Raw genomic sequence first — 15,847 nt, forward strand, 5'->3', positions numbered from 1 at the left:
CTGTGTATCAATTTACTGAACCTCCTTTGAACTGTCTTCCAGCACATTTACTAGCTTCTTAAATAAGGAGGTCAAAACAATACTTGAAATGTGGTTTCACCAATTTCCTGTGTAAATGAACTTGGCAGTTCATAATAGTAAGCAGTTTTCTTTAAATATTTCAAGCAGTGTACAATCTCCATCTTCTTTGTATCACACATGAATGGACATCATTAATATCTTGAGTACACAGAGATTAGTGGGTGGATATAGGTTAAGCAAATGTTCTGCAAATAGTATAATGCAGAGCCCATACCTATCATTTTTTGTGCTGATCTTTTGTTCCAATTGTCTTCGCCTGCTCTTCATCTCCAACAGTTCTTTCTTCTTTGTTCTCAGTTCATTATCTTTGCGCTCGAGAAGTCTCTGTTTCTCAGAAAATTCAGTAATGCGTGATTCTACTGCATTCAAATTGGAGGTTATGTCCTGTGGATGAAACAGAAGAGGGAGTCATTATACTCTGCAGTTTTATGTAAGCAACCACCATTGATTCCTCACTCTGACTGTATTCAACCTTCTCATTCAAATTAAAAGGCAAGTATCCAACTGGAGGAAAAGAAATGCCTGTACCATTAGACGGTAGCTTTTTTGCAGTTACCCTCACCACATAACTGGTTCACAAAATACAAGGTCTTCAGTAAATTATACTCAAGATAAAGGATGAGGAAAAGCTTTAAGTGATCACACATACATGGTCAATAACTATTTGGTCAATAACTAAAACACAATGTTGGAGAAACTCAGCAGATCTGGCACTCTGTGGAGACAGAAATAGAGTAAATGTTTCAAATCTGATGTGATAATTCAGTTCTGAAGTCACAACAGTCTCAACATGCTAATTTTGTTTTTCTCTCTCTACAGTTGGAGAGAGACTTGCCGAGTTTCTCCAGCATTCTCTGCTTGTTTCAGATTTGCAGCAATTGCTGTATTTTACTTTTATTGGGCCAGTAAAATGGATTGAAATCTGAGCCTTTGGGTGTGACACGATGCCACCTTTGCCCCATCACACAAAATATTTCAGGATTGATTGTTTTTACAGATGGTCTCAGATTATGAACTCAAACAACTGAATTCACCAGTGTAACCATCCTCATAATTAATATTAACAAAAAGAGCCAAAGTTTTTGTAGGACACCTTGTTGTAAAAAATCTTGTTAGATAACACAGATATAATTAAAATTGTCATTTCTTGGCACCCACATTTTGGATGCAAGTTTGCTCGCTGAGCTGGAAGGTTTGTTTTCAGATGTTTCATCACCATACTAGGTAACATCATCAGTAAGCTCTTGGTGAGCTTTCTATTTATGTGTTTAGGTTTCCTTGGGTTGGTGATGTCATTTCCTGTTCTTTTTCTCAAAGGGTGGTAAATGGGGTCTAAGTCAATGTGTTTGTTGATAAGAGTTCCAGTTAGAATGCCACAGTTCTAAGAATTCTCGTACGTATCTCTGCTTGGCTTGCCTTAGGATGGATGCATTGTCCCAGTTGAAATGGTGTTCTTCGTCATCTGTATGTAAGGATACTAGGGAGAGTGGGTCAGGGGTTTTTGTGGCCAGTTGGTGTTCATGTTTCCTGGTGGCTAGTTTTCTGCCTGTTTGTCCAATGTAGTGTTTGTTACAGTTCTTGTAAGGTACCTTGTAAATGACTAGAGTTTTGCTTGTTTTCTGTATAGGGTCGTTAAAGTTCATTAGTTGCTGTTTTAGTGTATTGGTGGGTTTGTGGGCTACCATAATGCCAAGAGGTCAGAGATGTCTGGCAGTCATTTCTGAGATGTCTTTGATGTAGGGAAGAGTGGCTCGGGTTTATGGGCACATTTTGTCTGCTTGTTTGGGTTTGTTGCTGAGGAATCAGCTGACTGTGTTCATCATGGGACAAGCTAAAATAAGACAGGCATGATCACCTTACTGGGATTGTATTTATGGACCCCCTAATAGTCAGAGGGAAATTGAGAAACAAATTTGTAAGGAGATTTCAGTTATGTGTAAGAATAATAGGGAGGTTATGGTAGGGAATTTCAACTTTCCAAACGTAGGCTGGGACTGTCACAGTGTTAAGATTTGGAGAGGAATTTATTAAGTGTGTCTAAGAAACTTTTCTGATTCAGTATGTGGATGTACCTACTACAGAAGCTGCAAAACCTGACCTACCCTTGGGAAATAAGGCTGGGAAGGTGACCAAGGTGTCAGTGGGAGAGCACTTTGGGGCCAGCAACCATAGTTCTATTTGTTTTAAAATAGTGATGTAAAAGGATAGACCAGATCTAACTGTTTAAATTCTAAATTGGAGGAAGGCTAATTTTGACGGTATTGGCAAGAACTTTCAAAGGCTGATTGGGTGCAGTGATCACAGAGAAGGGGACGGCTAGAAAATGGGAAGCCTTCAGAAATGAGATAATGAGAGTCCAGAGACAGTATATTCCTGTTAGGGTGAAAGGAAAGGCTGGTAAGCGTAGGGTATGCTGAACGAAGAGAGAAATTGTGGGTTTGGTTAAGAAAAAGAAGAATGCATATGTCAGGTATAGATAGGAGAGATAGAGTGACCCCTTAGAAGAGTGTAAATGCAAGTATACTTAATAAAAGGGGACATGAGATAGCTTTGGCAAATAGGATTAAGGAGAATCCAAAGGGATTTTACAAATACATTAAAGACAAAAGGGTAACTAGGGAGCGAAGATGGCCCCTCTAAGATCAGCAAGGCAGTCTTTGTGTGGAGCCGCAGATGGGGGGAGATACTAAACGAGTGTTTTGCATCAGTATTAACTGTGGAGAAGGACATGGAAGATATGGAATGTAGGGAAATAGGTGGTGACATCTTGAAAAATATCCAAATTACAGAGGAGGAAGTGCTGGATGTCTCGAAACGCATAAAAGTGGATAAATCCCCAGGACCCGGTCTGTGGGAAGCTAGGGGAGTGATTGCTGGGCCCCTTGCTGAGATATTTGTATCATTGATAGTCACAGATGAGGTGCAAGACTGGAGGTTGGCTAACATGGTACCATTATTTAAGAAATGGTGGTAAGAACAAGCCAGGAAACTACATACCGGTGAGCCTGACGTCGGTGGCGGGCAAGTTTAGATTAGATTAGATTACCTACAGTGTGGAAACCAGCCCTTCGGCCCAACAAGTCCACACCGACCCTCCGATGAGTAACGCACCCAGACCTATTTCCCTTTGACTAATGCGTCGAACACTATGGCAATTTAGCTTGGCCAATTCAGCTGGCCTGCACATCTTTGGACTATGGGAGGAAACCAGAGCACCCGGAGGAAACCCACGCAGACACAGGGGAGAATGTGTAAACTCCACACAGACAGTCAACCGAGGCTGAAATCGAACTTGCGACCCTGTTGCTATGAGGCAGCAGTGCTAACCCTGAGGGATAGGATTTACACGTATTTGGAAAGGCGAGGACTGGTTGGGGACAGTCAAAATAGCTTTGTGCATAGGAAATCATGTCTCACAAACGCGATTGGGTTTTTTGAAGTAACAAAGAGGATTGATGAGGGCAGAGCGGCGGACGTGATCTATATTGACTTCAGTAAGGCGTTCGACAAGGTTCCCCATGGGAGACTGATTAACAAGGAATATAGGAAGAACTATTCATTTGGATACAGAACTGGCTCAAAGGTAGAAGACAGAGGGTGGCGGAGGGTTTTTTCAGACTGGAGGCCTGTGACCAGTGGAGTGCCACAAGGATCGGTGTTGGGTCCACTACTTTTCATCATTTATATAAATGATTTGGATATGAACATAGGAGGTATAGTTAGTAAATCTGCAAATGACACCAAAACTGGAGGTGCAGTGGACAGCGAAGGAGGTTATCACAGAGTACAGCTGGATCTTGATCAGATGGGCCAATGGGCTGTGGAGTGGCAGATGGTGTTTAGTTTAGATAAATGTGAGGTGCTGCATTTTGGGAAAGCAAATCTTAGCAGGACTTATGCACTTAATGTTAAGATCCTAGGGAGTGTTGCTGAACAAAGAGACCTTGGAGTGCAGGTTCATAGCTCCTTGAAAGTAGAGTCACAGGTAGATAGGATAGTGAAGGAGGCAATTGGTATGCTTTCCTTTATTGGTCAGAGGTCATGTTGCACCTGTTCTGGACGTTGGTTAGGCCACTTTTGGAATATTGCATGCAATTCTGGTCTCCTTCCCATTATGAAACCAGAAAAGATTGTTGCAAGGTTGGAGAGGCTGAATAGGCTGTGGCTGTTTCCTCTGGAGCGTTAGAGGCTGAGGGGTGACCTGATAGGGGTTTATAAAATCAAGAGGGGCATGCATATGGTAAATAGACAAAGTCTTTTTCCTGAAGTGGGGAGTCCAGAACTAGAGGGCATAGGTTTAGGGTGAAAGAAGAAAAAAATATAAAAGGGACCTAAGGGGAAATCTTTTCACACAGTGTGGTACATATATGGAATGAGCTACCAGAGGAAGTGGTGGAGGCTGGTACAACTGCAGCAGTTAAAAGGCATCTGGATGGGTACATGAATTGGAAGTGTTTAGAGGGATATGGGCCAAGTGCTGGCAAATGGGACTAGATTAGGTTGGGATATCTGATTGGCATGGACAAGTTGGACTGAAGGGTCTCTTTCCATGCTGTACATCTCTGACTGTATGATTTATCCTACTCCCCCAATACCAAACTTGTCCTAAGTTTGCCATGACAATCTCTGCAACATTTTCTTGCTCTACAACCCACCAACTAGCCTGCATTTCTCCACCTCTGGTTTCCTTCACTCCTAACCTAGATGTTGGGGAAGAACAGAAATATGGATAGGGAAGTGGGCACAGAGCATAAAATGATTTAAGCATGAAGACTAGAATCATGACTAAAGTGGAGACCAGAAAGACAGTAAATCAATGGGGGGAGGAATGATGGATAAGGAGGACATGGTGTGGGTTAAAATACAGGCAGTAGAGTTTTGGACGAAGTGGAATACAGTTTGAACATGATTGTTTTACAAGAATAAGTGCGAAATCTGACAGCTGGTTTCAAATTCCATATTGAACACTACTCCTTTCCCAAACCCAGCTTTAACCTTTACTGTATTTTTGACAAAGCTAAATGGCCCTTCTTACCTGCAATAAAGTCAATCATGCAAGGTAAAATAAATCACTGAATCAGACCAGTGTGAAAGGAGATGCATAGAGACACGATACAACTAACGCTCACTTAAGGGGGGAGAAAAATGAACGAACACCAAGGGTTTGAAAACTTTGAGCTGTGATGCTGAAACATGTACCCAAGAGACAGTGAAGGGGTCAGGAATCCACCTTGCTCATGCATCAACCGCACTCTAATCACCCAAGAATGCAAAGATAGTGTCCCAAAATCTGTTTCATGTGTTCAGATTTCTTAGACCCAGCCTCATTGGCCCTGAGAAGTAATGCTCTGCATAGCTCATCAACTGTTTAAACCAAGTATCCTTCTGTGACCCTGAGAGACAGGTGAAGTGTATTTTTATCCAAAAGGTGTTCAGCTGAAAGGAAATGCCTTTTTAAATTCAGATTAATTTTTAAATTACTGATGCAATGTAAAAGACCAGAAAACTTAAGGTATTGTAAAAATTCACAAGACATGAACACTTCTAGCTATTTCTGATGTGTACTGATGGATCCCATTAAGGCACAACCTCCTGAGAACATTCAGATACAATTGTCTTGTATCAATAGCCAAAATAAAGAATCTGTTAGTAGTGACTGAGTCATAGAGGTCTACAGCATGGAAACAGGGCCTTCAGCCCAACTCACCCATGCCGCCTGATCTTCACAATTTAAACTAGTCCCATTTGCCTGCATTTGGTCCATATCCCTCCATCTCTGTCCTTTCCACGTACCTGACTAACTGTTTCTTAAATGATGAAATTACACTTGCTTTCACCATAACCTCTGGCAACCTGTTCCAGTCACTCACCACCCTCTTGTGTGAAAAAGGTTGCCTCTCTGGACCCTTTTGTATTTCTTCCCTCTCATCTTAAACCTATGCCCTCTAGTTTTAGATTCCCCTACCATAAGGGAAAGGTTGTTGGCTATCTACCTTACTCATAGCTCTCATGATTTTATAGATCCCTGTAAGGTCACCCCTCAGTCTCCTACACTCCAAGGAAAAAAAGTCCCAGCCTATCAAGCTCTCCTTCTAACTCAAATCTTCCAATCCATGTCGGATCCTATTAAATATTTTCTGCACTCTTTAGTTTAATAATACCCTTTCAATGGTAGGGTGGCCAGGAATAGCGTTTTGATTTCATTCAGTCACCTGACACTTCCTGTAATAATGCACTGCACAAGTTTCTCAACAATACTCTAATTTTCCACAGTCTGGAAACACCATGCCTGGCATTTCTCCAAATGCAGTTATTGTCTGAAACAACCTCTGAAATACAAATCCTAAAAACATATACTAGATTTTATTGCAGAAACAATGATGAGTTAACAACACTCGCTGTTAAAACACAAATCTAACTGTATCTGCAATCGAATGAATAAATCCAAATTGTACTGCTTGAAGTTGCCCGGTTCCTCTAGAAGTTACAATAAGAAACTTTAAAATGGAAGGGTGAGAAGTTGGCATACTTACATGAGATATCAACTAACTCAGAAAACATTCGGGCTTATCAATTAAATAGCAATAGTCAATACAATGCATCAAATCTGCTCTACTTTTCAATAATAAGGTCATGGACAGACTTTTGTTAACTCCACTGCCACACTACTTACCCAATTCCTATACTTCCTTCATGCTCAAAATGTACTGATTTCAGTCATGAAAATACATGGTAGCTGAGCTTGCAAATCCCAAAGGGACTGAGTGAAGATATATATTGTTCAGTCCTAAATGGCTGACCCCTGAGACTATGATTCATAGTTCCATACTCCATAGGCAAGCTAAAGTCTTTCATGTTTAACATCCCGCCAATTTGTCAAAAGACTAACAATGGAAGTTAAGTGGATGAACTATTCAGTATAAGGGACCTGCAATCTCTTGACCACAAAGCAATAATTATTTTTCTCTTTTTACGCATGCACCAAAAGCTTATATTTTATATAAAATCTTTACCCTTGATAGATCCTCCAAGCGTCGTCTTTCATCTGCATCCACCTGTATAGTGAGAAACTTAGCATCCTTTAGCTGTGTGTTGCTTGAAATTATTTTATTTGAGTAAATTGATTTCTTTACAGTGTATCGTTCTTCTCCTGTATAGATCTGACGCAGCTGTGTTTCGCTTATTACCTACAAAAAAAAAACACATTGCTTGGGTACAGACCGCTCCACTTTCACCTTGAAGATTTATACTCTATTACAGCAATGTTCTGTTTTCAACAAAGTTACAAAAATGTTGCTGAGAGTAAATTTTCATCAGTATCCTTTTCTTAAACTTTGAAATATGTTTTAAAAAGCATGCATAAAACCTGTAAAAGGCTTACCAAAATGGTGCAATGAGAATCGACAATTCAAGACAATATCCCAACAGTAAATTACTTAATTACTGTAGATTTGTTAGGGTCAAAAGCTAAATAGACATTTCCTAAAATCAATTTGCTGCAAAAACCAAAAGCCACTTTCACAACTCCAATTTACTTCTTGTGAATATAGATAACCTATCACAGTGCGATCACTCAGTCTATCAGCAGATCAGTGGAATTCTAACTATCAATACATTGCTGTGGAAGGTGTTTCTATTTGAGGAGAATACCAAAACCAATGTAGTGTACAAAATCCCATGCAAGGACTGCACAAAACACTACATAGGACAAACAGGAAGACAGCTAACGATCCGCATCCATGAACACCAACTAGCCACGAAACGACATGACCAGCTATCCTTAGTAGCCACACACAGATGAGTTTGACTGGGACAACACTACTATTATAGGACAAGCCAAACAGAGAACAGCCAGGGAATTCCTAGAGGCATGGTACTCATCCCCAGATTCAATCAATAAGCACATCGACCTAGACCCAATATACCGGCCACTGCAGCGGACAGCTGGAACTGACAACCGGAAGCGACAGAGACAAACCACTATAAATGCCGGAGGAAACATCACAGACTCGCTTCACAGGAGGCTCCCAAGCACTGAGGATGTCACCTAGACAGGGGACGAAACACAAATTCCCAGCTCGGCGAACAGAACCACAACAACGAGCACCCGAGCTACAAATCTTCGCATAAACTTTGAATACCAAAATTGGAGGGTCATAAAGACACAACAGTCAATAATAAAGCCGACAGGATATTATGAAGCAACAGGTTTACATGGAGAATGGGGAGGATATGGAACTCACTATTCCAAGGAGTTGCTGAGTTAAATTGTGAAGATGCATTTGAAAGGAAGGCAGGCAAACACAGAAGAAGAAAATATTTGCATTTATGTAGTGTCTTCCTCAACAACTGGATGTCTCAAAACACTTTACAACTAATGAGGTGCTTTTGAAGTGAAGTCCATGTTATAAATACAGCAGCCAATTTCAGCACAGCAAGATGCCATAGGCAGCAACATGATAATAAACAAACAATTTACTTTTAGTGATGCTGATTGAGGGATAATTATCAGTTAGGATACCATGGAGAAGTTCACTGTTCCTCTCCATTATAGAGCCAGTCATCCATCTGTGACAGCAGTTTTATTTCTCACAGGGGATATGTGAAAACATCTTGCTTATGTTTTAGTAGTAAATGATAAATTAGATGCAGAACAAATCCCAGCGAGACTAAAAGGTCTTGTACCACATTGAGCTCCTAATGCAGACAGTACTTATTGTTATGAACACACAATTAACATTGTCTGTGATGACTCCACTATTACCGCTTACACTTCCTCTGGATCCATCAGTTGTTTCTTTACTTGTTGCATTGCCATCTCTTGATTCGCATTACTGTCCTAGTTGTTGTTTATTTTCTACTACCTTCCAACCCCACAGCTCTTCCCATTTATTCTTTCCCTCCTGCTGGCTTTCATTGTCTGTTGTTGTGTAAAAGGCTGTTAGGTCTCAAACTTTACCCAGTTTTAATGAAACATAATGGAATTAGAGCACTAACTCTGCAGAGGCTGCCAGACATACTAAGTATTTACAACATGTTATTTTTATTTCAGATTTCCAGTGTCTGTAGATTTAGCTTTTGCATTCATGTTATAACACTTAGGAAATAGAAGCTAAGGTAATTAAGGCCCCTTTGAACATTTAATAGCTCTCTTGCAATCTACTCCCTATGTTTGCAGGTGACTGAATATTCAAGAAGGGGACTAATTCTGAACTGGGTAATTATAGCCCATTAAACCACATAAATTCATTGGTGGCAGGGCAGAGGCATGGGTTCTCCCAGATGGTGAGGTCAGAGACAGAGAATGAGGGCTGAAATCCTTGCAGGGTGAGGAAATTATTTGAGCAGCAAGCCACAAAACAGGACACCTATAAAGTGACAAAGTGAAACTAATACTGGTAAAAAAATTAACTTTATACTACTTTACTAATTTAGTTTAAAAAGTTTCCCTTTAACCCTAAACTTTAACTCAGTTAATAAAGTAGTATCAGTTCAATTATAGATTTTGCCAGTTTCACATTAATATCTTTTTCCAGACTTCCTGTTCTGATGCTTTGCAATCTCAAATAACTTCTTGCCCAGTGCTCCCAAACCCACCAAGCATGGTCTCTTTCCTGCTGTCCCTGTCCTCACTGACTCTTAGATCCCATGTCCCTGCTCATGTGCCTTACTCATCTGTCCTTGATCCCTGCCACTCAGACCTTGCTCATCATATCTCAACTCTCCCTTAGGGCCTGGCTGTCCAGATCTCCAGCTTAAAACACCTTATGATAGAAGAAAAGTACCTATGATGCTGGAAATCTAAAATAAGCATAGGATGCACTGGAGAAACTCAGAAGTGTAGCAGTATTTGGGGGGGGGGGGGGGGGGGAAAGAGAAGAGAGAGAGAGAGAAGCACAGTTAACACTGAGTCAAATAGGACTCTTTTTCAGAGCACATACCTTTTCAATCAACATTTTGGTTCTTGCAGTTCCTATTGGAACGTCATACACCTTGTACTGCTCACATAGATAACTCATTACAGGTTCTGGTGCATCTATCAGCTCTCTCAAGTAGGATACAAAGCCATACATTCTATTTGAAACAAAAATGGAAGCAATAAGTTCAAAAGATTCTGAAAGAGTAACCAAATTTGATTGTTTAAAGTGCACAGATGCTTATGTTACAAAAGTTTTTGCAATTGGTGCCCTGTTAACAGTATCATATTTACTTTTTACCATTAGCTCAAGCATTCCAAAAATGAATGAACAAAAGAAAAAAGGAAAGTAAAACAAAGTAAACTAGATTCGGTTCAATCTAAAATTGTACTGATTTATTGAAATATAGTAAAAATAGAGAGCGAAATGCTTCATGACATGTAAAATTATGTAAATAATGTTCATCCAATTGTTAAATTGCAAGATTACATGCAAAAGACTAACTAGACCTGTTAAAATATTAAATGGGATAAATATAGGGATATAGCAGTTTTAATTATAATAACAAATTGTTTATGCAAATTGTTCTTAGAGTTGGAAAACTGCAAATCAATTAACAGAATTATAGATATCTACAGATGAGTCATCAATTATTCAGGGCAGGAGGCATAAATGATTAGAGAAAGTCCCTCGAGCCTCTTCTAAAGCTCGTCAAGCATAACCAGCTAAAAATAAAATGCAAATTTTATATGCCGATAGTTCTACTTACATGAGGTTTTATTTCCGTTACATGTTGAGGACAACATTGTTAACTTATAAAATCAGTAAATACAATTTTAACCTTTTACAAAGCTTTGTTATTATTTCACAAGTTTAATCCTGTCAAATTTATTTCAAAATTAAATTTAAACTACTTACTGAAGTTCTTGAATGGGTCTCGTGGGTGGCCTCCCTGCAGCTGAGACGGAAGGTGCACACACTGCATTTACTTTTAGCCTCTGTTTATCACGAACCTGCAAGTGCAAGATTTTTGTCAACCAACCTATTAGGCAATATTGTATCAGATTATGAATGTTCACATTTTCTCAACTCCTGCCTCTTGCACAATCTTCTTAGTGTTTGTTAATCCTCTTTTTTCCTAACATACATACATGCACACACCACTAAATAGGTAAATCATGGATGTCTGTCCCAAACTAAGTTAGTGCTGACATCAACATATCCTCTCACTGAAGATCAGTAAGTCTAGTAATAACAGTAGTAACATGAAATTGCACATTAGAGTCTGTGAAATAAGTATCTGAGCAGATTTTTTAAAAAGAAATCATTCATGGGATGCAGCTGTCACTGGAAAAGCCATCATTTATTGTCCATTCCCAAATGCCCTTGAAAGTCAGAAATAGGTACACCAACCACCTTTCTTACTTGGAACAAAGATGCTTTTCCTCTTACAGCTGCTGGATCTAAGTCCTGAAACTTCCGACTTAATAGCACTGTGCAGATTGCCTTTCCTACAGGATAGCAGTAAACCAGACGGATTTTTAAAACAACTGACAACAGTTCTAAGGGCATTTTTAGATTAGCACTTAATTTCAGATTTATTAATTGATTTAAATTCCACCAGCTGCTTTGATGGCACTTAAACTCTAATCGCCAGTTACTAGTCCAATGACATTACAACTACACCATTGTTTCTCTCTGACTTAAGACATTATAAACAATTAAAACATTATTAATAGTGTAATTGCGACATCATAAGTAAGAAAGTCTCTCAATTTCACTAGCATCAATTCACAGTTGGATGACTACATATTTTGGATGGAATTTGACCTTGTATGATCATGTTTAACGACAGCACAGATTACACCTTTCCAAATTTTCAATTTCATTTATTTCAGAGCAGAGATTGGCAGAGCCCTGGTCAGGAATTGGATAGGAAGACAACAAAAGCATAATGGAATGACCTGATGTGTGGTGTAGGATCCTCAATAACTGAGGACAGAAAGGATGGTATGAGGAGAAACTAGGTGAAGGCAGTAGGCAGGGAACATAACAGAAGAATATTGACACACACACGTTTAATTAACTTTAGCTGTGGAGATATTTTAGCAATCTCTTTCTGAGGTTTGCTTGCAAAAGATCAAATAAAATGCAGAGTCTTGTGGACATCTGTGCTCATACTGACCTCAGAAAGGAAAGCACCCATATCATCCATGTTCACACAAACAAAGGCCCTCATATCGTTCATTGAAATATGATTTTCAACGTATTTGGCATTTCTTGAATCCTTCATATTAAGCTATAGTAAAATTAAATAGGTAAAAATTGATAAAATGTTGCTGGAAAACAGGCTAAAATAAGGCACAACCATAACCTGTAATTTCAATTTCTCGATTTGAAACTAACAGCATTGAAGTAGATCATTATCTTTCATTCAGAATGGTTAAAAATTCTCAAATTCAAGACGAGTAAAATCCAGAACACCAACAAGGCTGGAATGAGTGAAAGAAGATAATTTGGGTGTTAGCAAATAGTTTTAAACATTCTTGAAGTAGAATTTATAATTTTTCTTGTTTTTTTGAAACATTCATGAGGTACACATGCTGCTTGCTAGGTTAGCAAGTACGGCCCAACTCATTGTCCTTGAGAAGGTAGCACTAAGTTGGAGTAGGAGACTGTGCAACAGGTACTTTACTGTTTCTTTTTGCAGTCTATCTGCATTGTAACGTGGGGAGAGGTCATGAAGATTAGTATAATAAATAAAAGTTGCAATCATTATCACAAAATTACTTAGAACTACAGTGCAAGATACAAGCCATTCATTCCAAATAATCATGCTAATCTTTATGCTCCATCGAGCCTCCTCATACTCCTATATTCCCACTGATCAATCAACCACACAGCTGAGGCTTAAGGTGATTAGCAAAAAAAACCACAGGCAACCTGATCAATTTTTTTTGCCAATGACCGGTAAGAATTTGGCATGTCATATCTCCTGAATAGCAGATACAGATTCAATTGTATCCTTAAACAGGATTCAGCACAATGGTTGCCGCAGTATGCTACTTAAATAGATTTTGTTTACTGTACTGTACTTTACATCCTACTTTTATTTCATGTTCTGCTGTTTCACTGAAAACACCGATCAGCACACAAAAGTCCAAATACAAGTACAAATCAAACACACATTACTTTCTCTAATTATAAATGCTACCAGTATTCACGTATAGATAATTAAAAAGAGAACTTTACCTCAAGCATAATTGGTTCATAGATGTGCCCACGGAATAGATTCCTATTCTGTCTTAACCACAAGACAGCATTGTATGTATCCCGGAAATAATTTCGAAGACTTTCTTCTTTAATGTGCATCATGTCTTCGAGTCTCTTGATATGAGCCATAATCTCTGTGTTTCAATTAGTAGTACATTACTCAATGGGTCACCAAATGTTTCCACTAACAGTAAGTATACATAAAACGCTGCCACTGTCTAAGTAGAACAACATAAATGCAAATATAGAGAACACAGTAAACAGGAGCAGAAGCAGGCCATTTGATCTTTTGACCTTGCTCCGCCATTCAATGTGAACGGCTGATTATCCAACTCTGACCGTCCCTGCTTTCTCACCATATCCTTGATTCCTTCAGCCCCAAGATCTCTATCTAACTCCTTCTTGAAAACATTCAATGTTTTGGCTGTGGCTAACTGGTCTGTAATTCTGATTTACTCCTCCCCCTTTTTTTCTAATCAATGGAGATCACATTTACCACCCCCAATCTTTAGGAACTATTCCAAAATAGAGAGAATTTTGAAAAGATGACCACCAATGCAGCCAATATTTTCTGAGTCACTTTCTTTAGTATTCTTGAATGCAGATCATCAGAATCTGGTGATTTGTCAGCCTTTAACCGCATTAATTCACCTGCACTATTTTCTTACTAATAGTGATTTCCTTCAATTCACTCTCAGTAGACCTTTGGTTCCCTAACATTTCTAAGAGATCTTTTGTCCAGACAACAAGAAAGTACATATTCAATTCCTCTGCCATTTCTTTGTTCTCTATTATGGTTTCCCCATCTCTTGGCAGTATGTACTAAACTTTTTCTGTTAACATACTCATAAAAGCCTTTATGGTCAGTTTCTATGTCCTCTGCAGTTTTACATTCATGCTCAAATTTCCCCCGTTTCATCAAATACTTTGTCCTCTATTATTAAGAATTAATTTAAGTACTGTGAAATTTTATTGCAATGATTTACTGATAAAAAGATTTTGGAATTAAATATTACAATACATTATTTCACTGTAAGAATTCACATGATTTGCATATTGCCAACTGTTTTTATTTGGTCCGGAGAAATGCAAAAAATAGACTAATTGACCCATGTCATTTATCATTTCGTAGAAAATAACAGCTCCCTTCAACTTTCTTGAATTAAATTCTGACTAGTTAGTATTAGAAAAACATTTTAGTTTTCTGGGTCTATTTAACAACTTCTGCTGAAAAGTTTCGCGAGTAGTAATAACTTGGCTATTGTGATACTAGTTTATTTTGTTGATCCTAGAGTGACAGATGCCAATATTTCCTTCAATAAAAACAAAGAATTGCAGATGCCATTAAAAAATGACAAAATTCTGAGGGTCACTAGACTTGAAACAGTAATTCTGTTATTCACTGTACAGATGCTGTTATACCTACTGAAGTTCTCCAACTCTTTCAGCTTCTGTGTCAGTACTTTCCTTAACTATCCATAATTATAGATCTTTAAACACTGGAATTTACAATCTTTCTAGAACACACTCACTCTTCTTCTCTTTCTCCAGATTTTCCTTCTCTCTTCGCAGTTCTATTTTCTCACTGTCAACAGTGCCTTTATCCTGTTGAACCTTGCGGAGAGCACTACTGATTTGATCTATTTCTGGTTGCACATGGTCATAATTCCTGGTAGTGTTCAGTTCTTTCTGCAAATCTTCTATCATTTTTTTGGTGTTACTTATTCTTTTCTGGCGGTCAACTTCTTCATCTTTTTTCATTCTTAAACGTTGCTGAACTTCTTCAACCTTGAAGATAAAAATCCTTCAGTTAAGTATATCAAAATACAAAGCAAAATAAAGAACTGAAATAGATCCTCTTCATCTTAAACATGATATCAACATTTGAACAGCTTATAGACTGTCGAAAAGTAATAGTCATTAAAAAAAATGGGCAACAGCACATTTTACGAGGACTTTTGAATACAGCTTCCAGGAGAAAATGTTATTGCACAGTATTTTTGTTCTACAAAGATTACAAGGCTCAAGACGGAAAGAGAAACATTATATCAAGATTGCTGTTGATAATTATAGTTTGGCATCAGAGTGGTGAGCATATGCTAACACTCACGTTTGAATGTCTTTTTTAAGGCATGTAATAGTGGCATGGAGTTGATGTCATCCAAGAAGACTGAGGAACGAACAGCAATACAATAAGCATCTGGATGCATTGGTGATTATTTTCCAGAGTTCAATAGATTCGGGGTCGGTTCCTGAGGATTGGAGGGTGGCTAATGTTATACCACTTTTTAAGAAAGGTGGGCGAGAGAAAGCAGGTAATTATAGACCAGTTAGTCTGACCTCAGTGGTGGGAAAGATGCTGGAGTCTATTATAAAGGATGAAATTACTGCACATCTGGATAGTAGTAACAGGATAGGACAGAGTCAGCATGGATTTATGAAGGGGAAATCATGCTTGAAAATCTTCTTGAATTTTTTGAGGATGTAAATATGAAGTTGGACGAGGGGAATCCAGTAGATGTAGTGTACCTGGACGTTCAAAAAGCTTTTGATAAAGTCCCACACAAGAGGTTAGT

General features: G+C 38.6%; 1 protein-coding gene across 2 annotated transcripts in view; it reads right to left on the reverse strand.

Annotated features, from left to right (window-relative positions):
• Positions 1–15,847, reverse strand: part of smc5 (structural maintenance of chromosomes 5) — a 62,933-nt gene that overhangs the window by 26,078 nt on the left and 21,008 nt on the right. For both annotated transcript variants that reach the window (XR_006315499.1, XM_043716602.1), the window contains exons 9-15: positions 14,804–15,059; positions 13,251–13,405; positions 12,184–12,297; positions 10,917–11,011; positions 10,023–10,155; positions 7,095–7,268; positions 296–465 (exon numbers count right to left, since the gene is read on the reverse strand). Coding sequence is in view for 1 of the 2 variants with exons in the window: in XM_043716602.1 (XP_043572537.1) it covers positions 296–465; positions 7,095–7,268; positions 10,023–10,155; positions 10,917–11,011; positions 12,184–12,297; positions 13,251–13,405; positions 14,804–15,059 (1,097 nt within the window). In the remaining variant the exon portion in view is untranslated. The remainder of the gene's footprint in view (positions 1–295; positions 466–7,094; positions 7,269–10,022; positions 10,156–10,916; positions 11,012–12,183; positions 12,298–13,250; positions 13,406–14,803; positions 15,060–15,847) is intronic.

This window comes from Chiloscyllium plagiosum, chromosome 2 (genome assembly GCF_004010195.1).
Source record: "Chiloscyllium plagiosum isolate BGI_BamShark_2017 chromosome 2, ASM401019v2, whole genome shotgun sequence".
In the NCBI taxonomy this organism is placed as follows: Eukaryota; Metazoa; Chordata; class Chondrichthyes; order Orectolobiformes; family Hemiscylliidae; genus Chiloscyllium; species Chiloscyllium plagiosum.